Raw genomic sequence first — 18,328 nt, 5'->3', positions numbered from 1 at the left:
GAGCTGTGCTCACCCAGGAGAGCGTGATTCGCCCTCATTTCCGCTGAGATGCTTGGTTTTGCAAATGGCAGGTGTTTCTTTCTCTTAGCTTTCATCCTTATTTTATTTCTTGTCAGAAACTAAGTCAAATTGCACTGTGCGTGTACCACTCCATGACTTTGTTCCTCATCTGGAATTGGCAAATTTTCTGTGAAGCAAAATAGTATTCTTTTGAATTGTCACTTTTTCTGCAGATTAAAGCATGCTGAGGTGGGCACTCTCTGTACCTGCACTCTGCATCACGCAGGGAGCAGTGGTGAGGTCCTGCAGGCACAAAATACCAGGTTTGGTTCTGTACTTTAAAAGTTTATCTTTTTCCCACTTCCCTAACATTGCCTGAATCACCTACTAGTGCTTTAAAGACACTATGAAATTCTACATTTCAAACACTTCCCCGGAAAGCGGTAGAGAGGTAAGAAAGAAGAATCTAGTCAATTTCACATCTCTGAAAACAAAGCTCTTGGCAAACTACTGTTGTGTTGCTTCCTCCCCATTGTGGTTCTATTTGGGCTTGCAGGGCCAGTACTGGGCCAGACTGCCTGCAAGTTGGCTGCTGCACCATGCCTGGCAGCTGCTCTCCTGAGAGGCCCAGGGGTCAGGGAGAGCAGTAGCCACATTCTCTCCAGCACTCAGATTCTGAGAGCAGTCGGCCTCCTTCAGAAGGTGAAATTCCAACTGCAACAGCAGGTAATCTGCCATTCTTATAATGGCAGAAAGGCTGCCAGGACTCCAGCTGCTGATGGATGAATGAACAGGCTGGCTCTCATGAGGGGCTGTATATCTTGCAACAGTGAGCTTTAGCCACACTAAATATATGATTTCCTTCCTCAATGAACCTTCCTTTTCATGGAAAATATTTTGCTAATTCTTGCCCTGTGGCCTTCTACTGATTTAGAGTGTATGTATGCTACAGGGACTACCTCAGAAAATGGTCTCTGTGAAGATTTAACGGCTATTGTGATGTTCTTAATAACGCAGTGAACAGCAGACTCTTATCTCTGTGTGTGAATGAGCACAAAGAGAGGAAATCTGTGATGAGCAATGGCTGTATGAATAATTTATTTGACATAAAACTATTTTGTATCTAGACAAATATCTTGTATCCCTGTGATACCGGCAACTCCTGAGGCAGCGGAGTTTGCCTCCAGGGCAATGCTGGCTTTTGTTATCTTCATTTCTCATTTTGTAGCAGCAGACTTATTTGCTTTTAGGTATCAGAATTCATCATTAATTGTTAAGTTCCAGGAGTTTTCTGACTCTACCAGCAACTACTTTGCCACTATACATTGCACATTTGCAGAATGAACAGCAGACAATTTATTCTGTAGTTCATGGGAAAAATATGGCTGGGAAGCAGTGATGTTTTTGAGAAGGAACTGAATGGATGTAAGATCTGAACAATGGAATTATATGCAGGTTTGGCAGCAGATTGTATCTTTACCAAGTGAAAATGCCATTAGGAAGGGAAATATTTTCTGGGAAAAAAAAAAAAAGGAAATGGAAAAGAAAGGAAAGGTTACCTCAACTTTTCTGTAGTTAGAAGATGCTGTTCAAAAGAGGTGTTTTTATACCATCAGGGAGCCATGCAGAGTTTATGCAGATCTGACATTTTCTTCTTCTCTGTTTGCACTTGGAGCCCAGGGTGAGCAGTCGCCTTTTTGTTTGCTGTCGCTAAATATCTGTCTAGGCAGCTGCTCACTCAGGTTCCACACACATACAAAATGGTGATGCCCTCCCGCTCATTCTATAGGAAGGCTATATAAATAGGAGGGACATCAATTTTTTACATGGGTAGACAGTGAGAGGACAAAGGGGAATGGTTTTAAAGTAAAGGAGGAGATATTTAAATAAGATCTCAGGGGGAAGTTTTCAGTGAGAGGCTGGTGATGTTCTGGAACAGGGTGCCCTGAGAGGCTGTGGATGATGCTCCATCTCTGGAGCTGTTCAGGGCCAGGTTGGATGGGTCCACGGGCACCTTGATCTAGCACTGGATCTAACAATTGACAACCCTGCCCAATCCAATCCTGGGTTGGAACTAGATGATCTCTGAGGTCCTTTCCAGGCCAAGCCATTCTATGATTCTATGGCTTTTGTCTGAAGAATGTTTTTCTTTGTATAAAAGCAGGCTGATGCCTTCTACAGCTGCAGGAGCGAAGAAAGGCTTTTGGGGTCATATAGGCAAAATTGCCTGGAAACAGAACATGAAGTCACCAAGCAGACAAAGTGTGGCAGGATGAACACATCCTGAGAGAAAAGACAAAACTAGGTCACAAAACTGAAGGAAGAGGAGAAACCATGCTTGCTATTCATTATTGATACTTAGATTATTTTGTAGCACAGATCAGAAATGATTTCTATTTCCAGCCTGCTTTAAAGAAAACAACCTGACTTTTGCAACTCTTATGTTAGAAGCCAAAGGTATTTCTTTCTTCAGCTGCCTGCTAGCTAATCAGGCAGGCTGTAACTCCAGGAAGGGGTTAAGGCTCCTTTTTAGCCCCACTAGAGGCTGTGGTAGCACTTGAGCCTTCCAGGTGTCAGCAATGAAAGATAGAGGTGGCCTTCTGGGCTTTCAGGAACCACGAGAAGCTTTGGGGCACCAAGATCTTCTCAACAATTTTTTAAAAGGTAAAATAAGCCTTAAAACAACTGCCTGGACCATTCTTGGTTTGTTGTGCTTTTTATTGAGCGTATGTTTAGCTGTTGGAGCTGTTACATTTGTGCCAATGTTTACGTATGTAGGAGAGCAGCTTTGAGCATGGCTGGGAGTGCTGTAGTGTGGTTTCTCCTTGCCCACTGAGAAGTGTTCACTACGAGTGCTCTTATTTCTCAGTAGGTAAGAGGTGCATTCACATCTACTGCTTCTCTGCTATAAGCAGTTCCATCACCTAAGTGGTGACAAAAATACTAGTTAAAAAACCTTCCAAAATCAGGATTAGGGGAAAAAAATGTTGTTGTTCTACAGGTATAATTGACTGATGGGAAGAGCATTGCTGACTACTTGCTTTGCCTTATGTAAGGGAGGAAGAAGAGGGAAAGCATTTATTTTTCCTGTCTGTTGCTCCTTTACTACAGTGTAACACAAAAGTGTTAAACTTAGTATGCCTGGTGATAGGATCTCCTGAAGCAGCAGAACAGTACTATGATATGACAGAGTCTAGCTTCAATTTTCAAACGTGGCTACATGGCTACAAAGACAAGAATTGTGCTGTTCTCAGAAAGGTGGCAACTTGATGTTTCCCTCTGCTTTGTGGAGCCCTTAAAGAGCAGCAGTTTTATGGTATGCCACAAACATTTTGAGCACTATGAAAATACCTGTTGTGGTGTTTTAAACCTGAGTCAAAATGAGCCTCCCTTAGGGGGAAGGAGAATTTATTTATAGCACATACAACATAGAGTCATGTGTAGCAAGAGCAGTTGTTTCCTCAGGGTGCTTGAATAGACTTGTGTGCTTGCGTGGGCAAAACTTGTCTGTTTGCATGTGCTTATAAACATGTTAATATCTGCAGCAGAACTTGATCTTTGCAAAGCCTGCTATGTTACTGGGTGAAAGTCTCTAAGAGACCCAGAGGTGTCTTAGAATAACATGAGAATATTGTTTCCTGTCTAGATGATACTTTGCAGGTTTTCTCACACTCTGTTCAGGAGACTTGTGCCTGAAGTATCTGCTGTTTGTCTAGAAATGACAGATGTTTTGGCAGAAAGGAATGTGCTTACTGGCAGCTGACATAACAGGACTGACTTATGATGCAGCGCAGTTGGGCCCAGCAAGATAACGTGAAGTTACAGATGATGATGATGATGACTTAAGTCAGGGTGTTCACCAAGACAGAAAAGACACTGTGTTCTTGTTTTTTGTTTATTTGCTTGCGTGTTTTGAAGATTCGGAAGAGTTACTGAGTTACTACTTGTTGGACAGTGGTTCTGCGAGTCTTATCACATCATGCCAGAGCACTGAGTATTTCTGAGCTTTGGTTGTAATTGCTGAAAAATAGACCTGTGTGATAAGTATACAGATCTGCTAATAAAGATCAAGAAAAAAGAAAAAAAAACCAGTCATAGATGTTGCTGTAAAGTGCAAGTGACCTAGGTCACTGATGATCATAGTAGCCATGCTATATTTATTTACTATTATTTTAAGTATATTTTGTAAGTATTCTTATACTCCTGTGAAACTCTACCTCACATTCCAGCCACCTTTCCCAGTGTTCAGTTCCAGCCTAAGGAACTCTGGAGAGTTATTTTCTTTGGTGCCTACAGCTACTGTCCAATTTGAACAAGACACAGGCTATTTGTGGGTATCTTATGCATATACAGCAATGTTATCCTGTACTATATTACAGAGGTTTTTGGTATACAACCTTGGCATGGCATGGGGTCTTCTGCTAATCAGCCTGCCTTTCTAGGATTTACGACAAATTTCAAATCTTGCATTCATCCTAGTAGTTACATTTTAATAGTGGAATAAATAAATACTTGGGAATGGTGTTGAGCTTCTACCTTAGACACTTAAAGACTGCAGGCAGAAGTCAGAAGCTTCTGAAGCTTTTCTACTGGGCCTTCCACAATGGTATCTCTGGAGAAACTAATAATTAAATCCTTGGAAGGTGGGACAGAAACATGCATTTGTTTTTCTTCTACCAAATAAGGCAGAATCAGTGACCATATATTTTTAGAAGATTAGAGTTCTGTCTGAACCCCTGTACTGTTGACTGATGATAGCTCAAAGTAACAGGATATGTTCTAACTTTGCTTTTCTGTACTGTCTCATATACAAACAAAGCAGAATCTCTTGATCCTTGATTAGAATAGTCTAAATCACTGTATATAAGGCTTAATTAGGTAACAACTTTAATGGCTATAGAGGAGCTATACAAATATAAAAATATGGAACTGTTAGCAGTGTAAAATAATACTAAGGGTAATACGTAAAACCTCCACTATTTAATAAGATGAAATTGCTACTGAATAAGCTGAAAATGAGATGATATTGCTAGGGTTGTCTCCTTCCTTAGACCAAGTTTCATGGCTTCTAATGAGTTTGCCATTTCCATTATGCTTAGCAAAGTTTGTGTCCTGCTATTTCTTTTTGCATCTCATTTTTTATGGCTTTAAGACCTATCTTTGGAGAAATACACTAGGTTTCACGGGCAATATCTGTGAAAAGGAAATGGAGAAAAACCACATCTGTGTATGTGCTGATACGTTCATGTCCACAATTACACATCATATTCTTCATGGACCTACTGTCTACCTAGAAAGTCTTTATGAAGTAAACCTTTATGCCTTCTTTGTATACTGAACAGAAGAAGGGAGAAGGTGGTGTACTGAGCAGTTGCTGTAACCAGTAGAAGGGAGAAGGTAAATATACTACTCATGTGGATTATTCAGTTAACTCAGCATAATTCAGGGTATGTTTATTTGATAGCTTTGCTACTGAATTCCTTTCTCCCACATTCAACCTGTTTACAAATACTTCTGAACCTTTTGTAGCTTCTGAGCACTCCTAAACCCTGAAGCTGTAAATAGGAAAGATAATAACACAACTATCTTATCAGCATGGGAATTTTAATTCTCTTGGAGAGTATCTAGAGATGCATATTATCTGTCTGAATCTGAGCATCAGTTTGGCATTTGCTTCATTCATCTTCTAAATCACAAAGAAATACCTAGTTTTTATTTCAAGAGAAAAGAGCATTTTCCATTCTACATCTACCTTCTGCTCACTTCCTTTTTTTTTTTCTTTTTTTTTTCTTCTAGTGGTGGCTGGGATATCAGTAAAATACTACTCTAGTCAGCAGAGCTCAGCAGTGCAGAATTTCATGTGTGCACACTTATCTGCAGGGAACTGTAAGTTCACAACAGTACTAAGCTTTTAATAAATTCCAGCAACCACAAAAATTGTGTGAACTGAGTCTGTCCAGATCCTCTGAGGAAAGTTCACCCCTTAATTGATTCCACAGTGGTTTTGTATCTCATGTTGTGTATTACAGTGTGTTTGCACAGTCCCATTTGAAAGCATGGTAAATGGCAATTCTGAGCTTGGAATGAGGCAGAACAGGATGGCATCTCACCAAGTCTTTTACTCAGCTTATTCAGTGTCCTGGTAGGCATCTGCTTTTTCCCTACACTTACCTTGAAATGATTTTTGACCTGCATTTCAGACTGTCCAGTTTGGTCTTTGCTCAAGGGGCATAGCTGATACCTGCCAGTAAGTTTTCATGGCAAGTTTTTCTCGCTGTTTGGATGGATGACACATGTCCTAGTTTTGACAAGTAGGCTGGTATAAGAGATTCTTCTAAGCTCTATATTTTTTGCTGCCCGTGGTAGGGAAACAACTTATTTGGTCGAAAGTAACTGTCACAGATGGCATTCGCACACATTAGCATCGCTGGGGAAGGCAAAATGGCTGTGGTCCTACTGGTGTCAGGGCATGAAAAGTAAAAAAAGTAGCCACTGGGTGAGGGGTGGACGGAAGGGAGCACGCAAATGAACACACAATCACCCGTTAGAAGGAGGACAAACATACAGTAGTGGAAATGATTAAATATAAAATCTTTCACAGAAGGTACCATAGGTTTTTTTACATCAAAACTTGATGCTGCTCTGGCAGGTAATTACTAAATACTCACAAATTGGGTTCATTAAAAAGAACAACTGGATTAGAAAATTTGGCCCAGGTGGTATCAGAGATCTGAGTGACCCAAATTCTCTAGCCTACAAGAACAGGAAACAATCAAAAGAAAAACGAGAGAGAGATAACAGGATAATTATTCAAAGTTTTAGAGTGACTGAACTGGCATGTATTGGCAAACTGCTCTTATCCTTTCCAGTGTCATCTGAGACTGCTTTTTGCAGACACGATTCACACTTCAACAGTTTTGTGACTGCTGTTACAGCTTTGACATCCTGCAGAACAATCAAAATTCATTAATAATACTATTCCTTCATTATGAACTTTTAGGTGGATTCATCCATCAGAAAGATTCCAGTAACAGAGCTTGTCTAGAGACCAAGTGGAATTGGTGTCAGCAACCATAAACTACGCAAACCTTTACTGTAGGTTTTACTTCACTACAAGGCTTTACTTTAATGGTTTCATTCCAGACAACACTGCTGTGAACATCATCTCTCCTGTAGTTTGAAAAGTTGTGCTGTTTTCTTACACTCCAGTTTTTTTTACTCCCAAGGGGCCTTATGAATGCTGGCTTGACACAGCTGAAGCTGTGCTACAGGTTAGATGAAAAATGATTTTTGTATTACAGAAATGCTGCCTACAATATTAAGGTCACACCATCCTAACTTGATTCTACCCCAGAGATGAATACAGATTCTGATGCACTGCGCTATGCTGTGTCGTACTAAATTAACTGAGGGCAGTTTGCCCCAGGGCCTGCCGATTCATCTGCTCATCAGAGCTGGCACTGAATTAACATGAAACAAAATCGAAAGATTCTTCCACAACAAACAGCCTGCTCATTCATCTGTTGTTTCTCTGCAGAGCTGTTCTTGTTACCATATTTGATTTAATTTGCACATGTGCTGGTTGTGGAAGAAATAATAAAAATACTGTCACGCACTTGCTTTGGGGTATGAAAGGACAACAAAAGAAATAGCTGCTGCCTTTTGGGGCAATCAAAACACACCATGTAAGGTGTATTTGGAAGGACTTGCAAATGCTGTACATTAAGGAGCTAAAAAGGTTTTAATCCTTATTTAGAAGTGCGTGCATTTTTAATTAATTTACGAAAGAATCTCTTGCCATGTATTCCTTATCATGTATTAACCTTTTCCCTTTCAAAATCCAGTATTTTGGATTGATATCAAGAGAATAATGATATCAGATCTATGTTCTGAGGAGTACTATTTACTAAAATAAAGAGGTATTCAGCGCATCAACTTGAGTAGTGATCACAGTAGGTAGGATCATATAAGCACGTATGAGGAACAAGTGAACTGTCACACAGTGGATTAAAAACTGAATTTCTATTACCAGTTTCAGTTCCAGTTCATGTAGAAATAATCTTATTTTACTCTGCAATTTTAAAAAATTTTTGAATGTCATATTATTAATTCAAAGTATTCTCAACAGTTGTATTTAAACTGTTAAAGACAAACATTTTCTTTTCTGATAGCTTTGTAAGTTTAGCAGTGTCAACTGGAAAGACATAAGTGCAGTGGATCAAAGGATGGAAGTTCCTTATAAATTCTTCCTCTTTAGCAAAAAGTAAAATCTTATTTAAATAATGACAAGTGGCAACTAAGGTTCTGTTTTAATTGGTTTCTGAGAATATTCTGACAGTACCAGGTGGGGGAGCACAGGTAACCACCCAATCAATGTTTTTTTCCCAACTGTTAATATGCACTTAGCAAGGTTCTCACATATCTTTTTCCCTCACTAAAATGAAGATTAAGCTCTCTCTTCTAAGTAGAGAGGAATACGTATTTTGCTTAGTACTGCTTCTGCTGTATTTCAAAGTGCTTTACAGCCTCTGACTCTTACTTTCAAGGTAATGAGGATGTAATTTTAACTTATGTAAGTAAAAGCGACAAACCATAGAAGCTGGAATTTATTTAAGTCATAAAGTACAACAAGGAATATAAGAACTTCTGTTTTATCTCCATACCAAAAAACACAGTTTTGCTTAGCGTAGGTTTAAAACTTAACATGCAGTAAGAAAATATAGAAAGTATACTATCAAAACCAAGTCTGGAGACTAGTTACGAAGCATTCTTACTCTGTGAGGCTCAACAGATTGTCACACAAGAATATATAAAAACTTTCTTTTTCTGCAGAAAAGTCAGAAAAATGTCTTCAGAAATGTTTATTAATATTAAATACACACTTAGTTGTTAATAGATAACTATTTGAAAGTTTTCATACTGGCAACATCCTGCCACTTCTGTGTTCTTGGTTGTATGTAAGTGAAACGTGTTCTAGCTGTGTTTTAAGATAAAAGAACTAACAGACTCCCAAACCTTTCCTGCTACTCTAAATAGCATAGTGTTTGCAACAGGAATGGATTAAGTACAATTTACCTACTTTGAATAAAATGTATGGAACTTTAACTCTAGAGGACTTGAAGCAGATTTTACACTTTCAAAAAATATGTTATCAGAGCATAGCAAAGCGCTCTTTTAGTTGTTTGATGAGTTGTTGTGTATCAACGTGGCCTGGAAATGCTTCCTCTGACTTTTGAGCAGCCATGTAACTCCTCTGAAAATCTCCAATCTGTAAGATACGCAAAATAATTTTGTAAGTACAAGCATGACAACACTTGCATCATACATTTTGTGCAGTACATTTCTAATACTCACAAATGTTCAAACGTAACCAGTTTGTCCTGAGTAAGACATCATACTTACTACAAGGGGTGACGAGATAACAGACAGAAGTGTGATTTATTTATTTACTTTCAGTGGGAGGGGTGCATCGAAACAACTTCATATCCTACCTGACTTGGAGGAAAGACAACAAGGTATGCTATGCTCACTACTTAAAGTGAGAAGGAATAAAAAGGGGAAGACCTGATTTTAAATTTCATTGAAGTGCTGTCATAAATAGAAAAAGGAGAGAGTCAAACTGGCACCTGCAAAGGTTGCAACCCCTTGTGACTTCCTGCTTCCTCACAGAGAGACAGGGATAGGATCAGAGAACTAATTAATTGTATGTTACTCCTTTGCTGTTTTTAGAACTGTTTGCATGTTGTTTCCAACTTTGTTTTTTTTTTTTCTTAAATAGCCAGCAGTTTTTTGGACGAGGGAAGTGCGTGTAAGGACAGCATCTCAGAAAGTGAGCTCAGAAAAATAAACAAATGTTTGGGATCCCATCTAGAAAAAGTGATAGATTCCAGATGGGAAGTGAGACCCGAATTCGTTGCCTGTGTGTCAGACTACACACAGCTTTGGTACATCAGTAATTCTCTGAAGAGAAGAAAAGCAGTCCAGGCCAGAGATTTCTGTCTTGTAAACCATCCCTTACACCGGATCTGTTATCACACTTCATTAACAGCTAGATGATCTTGCCATCTGTCTCCTCCTACAACCAATGCAATTTTTATAGGCAAAAAGATATGTAACGACATTTGCAAACTAGGATTTACTCCTTAATCAGTAATTACAGAATGCAATTATTATAAACAGTCTTCCATTTCACAGTGAAGATATGTTTACAAATTAATGAGTTATCCTCTCCTTGATGTGTGTACTTAAGTATCTGTAGGAGTTGTGCTGCTACACAAACGGACTCATAACTGAATCTTAAAGTTGTAGGCTCCAGCCAAGGAGTATTTTTTTTTTTCCAATTTTACAAAATTTTGGGACAAGTTTCTCTTTATTGGTGGTAATTCAGTGTCTGAGACCTCATTATGAATAAAATATCAGCACACAAAATTCAGTGGTCATAAATCTGAAGAACAGATATTCCCTTTGAGATCACTAAAATAGGAGTTTAATAACCAGGATTCCTTCAATAATTACTGATAAATCATTTGATACTCTATCAGTTCACATTCTAAAAGAGTCATTGACTGTAAAGACGTGGAATTATTAATGGATTGTTCATCTTCCAAACATATTTTTAGAATTACAGTTACTCTGTAGCTAGTTGGCTACTCTTAACAGCAAATATCTGAACGACTGCTTTTACAAACCTTCTGGGTATTAAAATGAAAATGTAACTTAAGTTTTATCTTGAGGTTATGCATTTTGGTTTTTTTTTTATCATACCTATTTAGAAAGAAAAAAAAGTACTAACAATAAAAAAATCCTACCCTACAGAGGTTCAATTTTTAGAATTTAAGGATAGGACAGAGCCTTACCTTCTCCGAGAGTACTGCAAAATTAAAGTGGGGCTCATACATATGAGGTGCTAAGTGAGAAGCAGTCTGCAGCAAAGCTCTTGCCTGGGTACAGAAAAAAACAAAAATGTTAAAAATCTGTGAGGGAAGGATCTAATGCAGTCTTCATAATTCTTGAAAGAAATAATCTGGAGTTCTCTTTTACTGGGACTTAATAGACTCCCAAATGACCATGCGTTCTGTTTTGCTCAGCCTAAATTGCCCAAACATTTTGAAGAATACAGCAAATAGTTTCTCCCATGAAAGAAAGAAATAAAGAAAAAGATCTTTGGGCCTAGGATGTACTTTTAAACAAATCACTGAGGAAATATGAAGCTGTAAAACTTGACTCTGATTAAGTACTGAATAATCTACTTGCTGGAGTCAGTCCTTTTTCTGACCAGCAAAACAATGTTAAAAACTAATAAAAAATTAAGTACTAGAGCATGCATTTTCATGCCATAAATTCAACAGAAAATTTGGATCAGATTCTGAACGCATTCACTGTAGCATGGAGAATGTGGAAATATATCACATCTTTTAAATACAATGATATCTGTAAAGTGGAAAGGTAGAGAGCATAGAATTCATTAAGACTCCCTCAGTCCAGCAACTTTGAGCACATGCATGCAATAACATTGTGAAACAAAATAAATTGACAAGCAAAATGTCTTCATATTCTTTTCTATACTTTTTGTTCTGAACGATCCTAATTTTTATTATGCATGCGATGCAAGAAGAAAATTGAAAATTTTAAGCTGAAAAACAAAATACAAAACATTCGATTACAGTGTAAAGGCTCCCTATTCCTAGTTGTTAGCAATGACTTCTGCAATGAACAGAAGTTCTACCTAGGATTTAAATGTCAGTAGTATGACTGAATGCGAAACTGAAACCAAAACTGAACTTCATCTGAAATCATCCAGTGCTGGGCTCACTCCCATGGTGATCACCAGCCTACCTGAATAAAGCTAACTTCAGAATGATTTGCTCTTAAAAATGTATTTTAAAAACTCATTATATTATACTATATTGTAGCTCCCCAATGTCTACGTGTACCCCCTCCCCCCCTCAACAGTCTTGCTCCTAAGCAGAAAGGTTAAAATAGTCCACAGTAGTTCTAATAGTTCAACAAAGAGATTCTATCTTCCACTGTATGCGTATAAAAGCATCCACTGATTGCTTTCAGCCAACTGTGTTTGCCAGTTACACAGCTAATTGCAACGTAACACAGCATACCCACTTGAGGTGTAATGAGCCACCAACTTTCCTGAAGTCTTCTAGTATAAGCAGGCCAGAGGAAGCCTTCTGCTTAGATATATTTTCAACACCAACCTGTTCAATGTGACCTTTTTGCATTTCCAGCACAGCCAAGTTGTTGTAAGCTTCTGCATAGTCATTATTGTTGATTAAGGTCAGTTTGAAACACTGGTAAGCCAGATTCAGGTCTCCTATCCCCTAAAAGTAAGATTGCATTTTAATTTGTGAAAATACTGGAAACAACATGCATCTGTTTTGCTGTTTTGGTTATCTTTTTCATACATATGTACTACCATGAAGTGCAAATTACAATAAAAACATGCTGATGAGAACCATGTGTGCTTTCTTCCCAGATCATCTGATTTGTTTCTCATTCTTTATCCAGACAGCATTGTTCCTCTCCAGGACAAATTTCCATGCTTCAAGTGAGATTCAGTTCATCCAATTTAACTTTTAGATGGCAAGAGTATCATCTAAAGACCATACAATATGATACCTTTTATAACAAGGTAAGGAAAATAGAAGTGTCTCCAGGCAAAAAATCATTCTGCTTCTCAGTCTTCATGGATTAAAAAAAAGCCATATAAAGCTACTTAGTACAAGACAGAAAAAGAGAGATTAATCTCTTTGTATGGAGCCACTGCTTTAAAGCTCTAGTTTTAGGACAAAACTGATACAGCATCAGGTTACATCTTCTAAGTGAAAAATGCTGAAAAATACATGCATACTAATTCAGATTTTGGTGTTTTAGGCAGTATAAATTAATATGTTTATCCTAGTTACTCTATAAAGAAGAAGAGCAGCTGAGTTTCTCTCTGACTTAAGTTAAACAGTAATCAGCATTTGGACAGACCCTGTAAGGGAAAGCTAACAAAAACATTATTTAGTAACCCTATTCTGGGCAGATAAACAGATATCTAACACAACTTCTGGCAGAACATCCATAAAAATGGGCACTTAATGCAAATTAATGCACAAACAACAAATTTTATTACATAATTACAAAATACTTCTGTTGCCTACCATAACAGGATAACATGCCTCCTCAGCTACCCACTGCTCAGCATTTTTTATGACCAGAAAATCAATCTAATGCTTTATGTCACATAAGTTACAGCCCAGAGAAAAATATCTTGAATGCAATTTTTTTGTTGGACTAGCCCCCAAGGGCTGGGATGTACTGCAAATTTTCAGAAAGAATGGAAGGCTGAAGATGGTTGGGAAGGGAGTGTCTTTTAGCAGGAGTAAATTCTATTCTGTGATCATGTACAAAACTTTCTTTGCCTCTTCTTGTCTCCTGAAATGCAAATAAACCCTTAGTTAAGTCTGTACTGTACTTTATCCATGACAATATCAGCTTTCATATTTCAAAGTAGGACAATGATTACTTCCAAGCTGTTTTCCAGTTTCTGTACTTTTTCAGAATGACTTTAGTGTTTTTCATACCACAGCCACATGTCCCAAGTTGTACCACACATCTGCTGTCTCCTCTTCATTTTCAGCCAAAAACAGCGCACGTTCAAATGAAGTTAGTGTCATATCATACTGCTGGGCATAGAAGCAGCAGAGGCCCAGATTGTTAAAAAGCTGGTAGTTATAAACACCCATCTGCAGGAGCCGTCTAGATTGAAAGAAAATATTAATTTATTTTTAAGATCAATTTAAAATATGAGTCCTATTCTAAATGACAAAATTATCTTCTTCTCACTCCCTATTCCAAAAGAGCGCGGTAGCCATGTAAGTTAACTTTATTTTGTGCTCTCAGACAATTTTGTTATAGTCTAATGGTATGAGAACTGCTCAGTCACAGCCTGAACCTCTGATTGATCACCTGAGGTGAGCCATGAGTCAGCCAGAGGAGCACAGGTGAAGGCAATTCTCCTGTGCTGCCGGAAGGGGTGGAGCCAGGCTAGAGCCTCCGAGACCCACTTAAGAGCTGGCTACTAGTGGGAAGGATCTCTTCTGGACATCCACTGTGCTGGAGTTTTGTAATGAGCCCAGGATAGGGGTAAGCTTTCTGTCTATTCTTTTTTGTTATCATAATCTGCTTTGTCTAACTCTCTTGTTTATTTTGTAGTTATAACATCTTAATAGTCATTGATTATACACCGACAGTTGGTTAAGTGGGTAGTGCATAGCATTTCTGGTTAGTGGAATTAGAGCTGTACAAAACAGTCTTCATGTAAATTAGATAAGTTCTGGTATTTTGACAGCATCACGTGATCTGACTTTACTCTAAAACAGAGCTGTACACAGACTTTCTCTATTTCTTCTTTCTAGTCCCTTAACCTCAATCAGATCGTGATTTTCTCCAGCTACTCTTCATAACTCTTCAGACTTCAAATTTTTGTTTCATTCCTATCCTTCAACACCTCTTTAATCAGTACTGCTGCATCTAGTATATGAACCTACACTGATCTTACTTTTGAAGCGTAAGTCAAGTTTTGTTTCAAATTGATTTTATTTGTCTTCTAGAATAGAGATGTTTTATAAAATTCAGCTGATTAACATTTATAGGGAAAACAGATATGCTAAGAGGGCCAGGGTTTAAGAGGGCTGCTGCTATTGGTATCACTGTGAGTTTCTAAACTTAAAGCATTAAGCAGCTCAGGTACATCAGACATGACATAGCAGTGCTTCAGTCTGCTCCTTAGGCTTAGGAATGTGAGTCAGACTCCTTTGCAATCTGGCTGTATTAAAATTAAAAAAAAAAAAAAAACAGGCATCATTTAAATGTCTTTTTATTACTTGCAGCAAAACACAAGGGAATCCCAGTCTACATTAAAGTAAGAGGTTTTGTGGTCACAACTACCCATGCCTTCAGGTAGAGTTTTTCAAAGCTCTCTCCTTCTCCAAAGGCTGAACAGGAAGCCCATATGCCTCCTGAAAGCAAATGAAGTTGAGAGTAAGGTACAGTGTTCTTAAACTGCCTCATGTTGTGAGAGATCACTTCTGGTTTAATAATCAAACAATCAGTGATTTAAATAACCTCTTGATACCTCTACAAGCTTCATGTGCAGCAATGAGAAATTCTTTGAGAGAGATGTAATTATCATTGGCAGAGAAGATATGTATATTAGTGAGCTGATTTTCTGGTGATCTTTGTCTAAAACTTTATCAATGTCAATCTCTTAGCTGTTTTAATGTCAGCATTACAAAAGCCAACCCTATCAACCTTGTATGCATCCAGTTCTTCCTCCCTCCCCACAAGAATAGATACCTATAGAACCGCAGAGCTATCTCAGGCTGGTCTGAGTAAAAACGGTTACTGCCAATGCATGCTATTGCTTCCACGTGAGTATTGTCTTGTTTTAAGACCTCTTTATAGTACTCTGCAGCTGAAGATATATCGTTCATTTCCTAAGTAAGGGGGAAAAATCGGATTAATTCTACTTTTATCAGCAATTTCTATAATAAAACTTACCAAAATGTCTATCTACTGAGTGCTTTATCTGTGTCCTGCACAGTACTTAATTGAGATTAATACTGTATGCTTTTACAGTTCACTAATTGTACAATGCTGAATCACTGATCAGCAACTTTTGAAGTGACACACATCCATGAGAAGAATGCATTTATCAATGCTGGCTGTACTTGTCATACTTCTATGTCATTGGTACAAAAAAGATATTTTTAAGGAAGAAAGATTGGCCATAAGCTCAGCATGTACAATGGGTATTTGCTAGCTTTTGTACAACACCTCAAGATACACAGTACTGTCCAGCCAATTTCCTAGTATGAAATAAAACAGAAAACTTATTTCTCCTGACGTCTCCATTATTTTCAATGTTTTTTAAGTCAACTCATGAATTGCTTTGAACATAAGTGAGAGTATAATTGTATGTGAAGAATTAATATATGCCTTTGAAAACAGGAATCGTGGATTTATTACCAAAACTTGGACTTGCTAGGATATGCCAGTTAAGAGAACTATATTTCACTTCAAAATACGCTTGGATATATGTTGGTTGGCAAATGAATCAGGGTGGATTCTTTGCTGTAAACATCATTGTTTCTGAGGAATGCAGGTCACCACAGGACCTTGTTTTATATTAGAAGAAAATAAAGTGGTTAAAAACGCACTTTTGTGTTTAGAGAGGAATAGTTTCTACCTGTGTGCTGTAGATAGATTATTTTCAATCTGGAGAAAGAACAAACTTTTATTTAACCGTAGCAGCACATTTAGCCATTAAAAATGTATTTCCTGCCACTAAAGGAAACAGTACCAAAGCTGTCCCTGTACAAATAATGCTTCTTTAAAACCAAACAAGGTCCATAATTCTTTCTGCAATGAGAAAGTAGTGGCAGAGAAAAGTTCTGATTAAGATGCCTGATGCATATATTCCATTTATGATTGTGTAGCAAGAACAGCTCTCTGCTGCAGTACAAATCTTTGCTAATGAAGCTATAATCCTGCACTCAGGTGTCAGCATAAAAACTATATCCTGTCAACTTCAGGCTTCTCTTTAATAATTCCTTAAAGGGTTATGCAGTGTTATTTATATGGTTCTGCAAAATCATATCCATATTAAAAACTGTTTAACAATTCGGAAAGAAATGCCTCTAAAGTTATGCAGATATTTTCTTCCTTGCTGAAGGACAAAAAGGATTTAATATGAAAATGGATTAATGCTTAGGGGTTAGATGAAAATGATGAGAATAGGAAAGAATGCCAAATATGAATGTAGAAAAAAGAACACTACGTGACTTTGTTTTAAACATTGGTTTGGGAATATAATCACTAAGTCCGCTACTTAACAAGAAGATACACATTTCAAAAATGCAAAATATGTGGTTACCAAGCTAAACTGAAACAACTACTTTAATCCTAATTAAAGTAACAACTATTTCCATAACTAAGAAACATGTTCCAACTGTCCTCACTAGCTTAAGAAGTCAACTGTGACTTATGGGACAATAAAGACAACCCTTATCAGTAGTCTATCTTGCTGCTTAATCTTACCAGCAGGCTGTTGGTGACTTGAGCGCTTTTAGTCTGATTTAAAATACTTGTAGATGAACTAGGCCTAGATACATGGACAACACCTGGAATGCTTGACTTAATGTGATTTTACTTCTGCACATCTCAACAAGGAAAAATAGGATCTCACTGTTGTAATGAACCACTGAAATAAGTGTCTAAGACTCCCCCAACACTACTTTGGAATTTTAGATTATATTTTTGCATTAATGATACTGTAGATCAGTGTACTTAATTTCTGATGTCCTTACACTTACGTTCAACTGTTGGCTCTTTTACTTGCTTGGGCTGCTAGCCTTGAACACAATTACATATTGCATGCATACCTCGTAGATCCTGGCAATTCCACAAATAAGAGTCACTTCTCCTGGAAATCGTTCTAATCCTTGCTTGAAAAGGTTTACTGCTGTTACAGGCTGATCCAAACGCAAATACACCTAAGAAAATAAAGTGTATAAAAAAATTAAAATGTCCTCTTATACTGCTGTTCTACGAGGCTAAATGGAAGGAATGAATCCTCCCACATTAGCTGAGATTGTGGGTAATATTACAAAAATAAGGCAGCTAATACTGGATATAGATAAAATAGACTAGTTAATATATTAATATAATAGGCTAATTCAGATAATTAAATTTGAATGCATATCATCTAGACATTATTTATTAATCCAGACATTACCCTAAACTAAAAAATGTTATCACCATATCAAAATAACAAAACTTTGACACTGAGGTGCACGTATTACCTTATATACAGTTTTAAAAATGTATATTTGGGCTTGAAAGTACTGCATATTCAGGTTGATAGTGCTGAAATAACAAAATATTTTACTTGGTCTAATTAGACTGCACTGCACCAGGCAGTGATGCTGTCAAATTTTCTTACTGCTCTGCCAGCTTTTCCTTTCATAAATAATAAAATCCCTTAGCAGCAAGAAGGCATTTCAGTCCTTTTAATTTTGGTTTCTATGCTGATTATGACCACACGTGATGTGGATAACTTTGTGTGATAATTAGATAGAGGACGTCAATGTGTTGATAGGGGCCACCTCTGCAGCAGTCTGAGAGTACAAATCTAAAGCCTTCCTGTTGCGGGGTACCTTAAAAAGCAGCTACAGCAAAGGAAACCCTCCTCATTCACCTACTTTGAGAAACTAGATGACTACAGTGACTTATCTGTCTCCCACTGAGTGGAAAAGTGTTTTCAGTGCTC

The 18,328-nt window shown here is 37.7% G+C and overlaps 1 protein-coding gene across 2 annotated transcripts in view; it reads right to left on the bottom strand.

The window, feature by feature from the left end:
- Positions 1–8,593: 8,593 nt before the first annotated feature.
- Positions 8,594–18,328, bottom strand: part of TTC8 (tetratricopeptide repeat domain 8) — a 36,618-nt gene continuing 26,883 nt past the window's right edge. For both annotated transcript variants that reach the window (XM_052693888.1, XM_052693889.1), the window contains 6 exons: positions 17,442–17,552; positions 15,355–15,494; positions 13,581–13,755; positions 12,210–12,332; positions 10,857–10,940; positions 8,594–9,268 (listed from right to left, as the gene is read on the bottom strand). In XM_052693888.1, the coding sequence (XP_052549848.1) occupies positions 9,152–9,268; positions 10,857–10,940; positions 12,210–12,332; positions 13,581–13,755; positions 15,355–15,494; positions 17,442–17,552 (750 nt within the window). In that variant the 3' untranslated portion in view covers positions 8,594–9,151. The remainder of the gene's footprint in view (positions 9,269–10,856; positions 10,941–12,209; positions 12,333–13,580; positions 13,756–15,354; positions 15,495–17,441; positions 17,553–18,328) is intronic.

This window comes from Tympanuchus pallidicinctus, unplaced genomic scaffold (genome assembly GCF_026119805.1).
Source record: "Tympanuchus pallidicinctus isolate F22 unplaced genomic scaffold, pur_lepc_1.0 scaffold3, whole genome shotgun sequence".
In the NCBI taxonomy this organism is placed as follows: domain Eukaryota; kingdom Metazoa; phylum Chordata; class Aves; order Galliformes; family Phasianidae; genus Tympanuchus; species Tympanuchus pallidicinctus.
The sequence above is the reverse complement of the archived record's forward strand: the minus strand, read 5'-3'. Positions and strand labels throughout refer to the sequence as shown.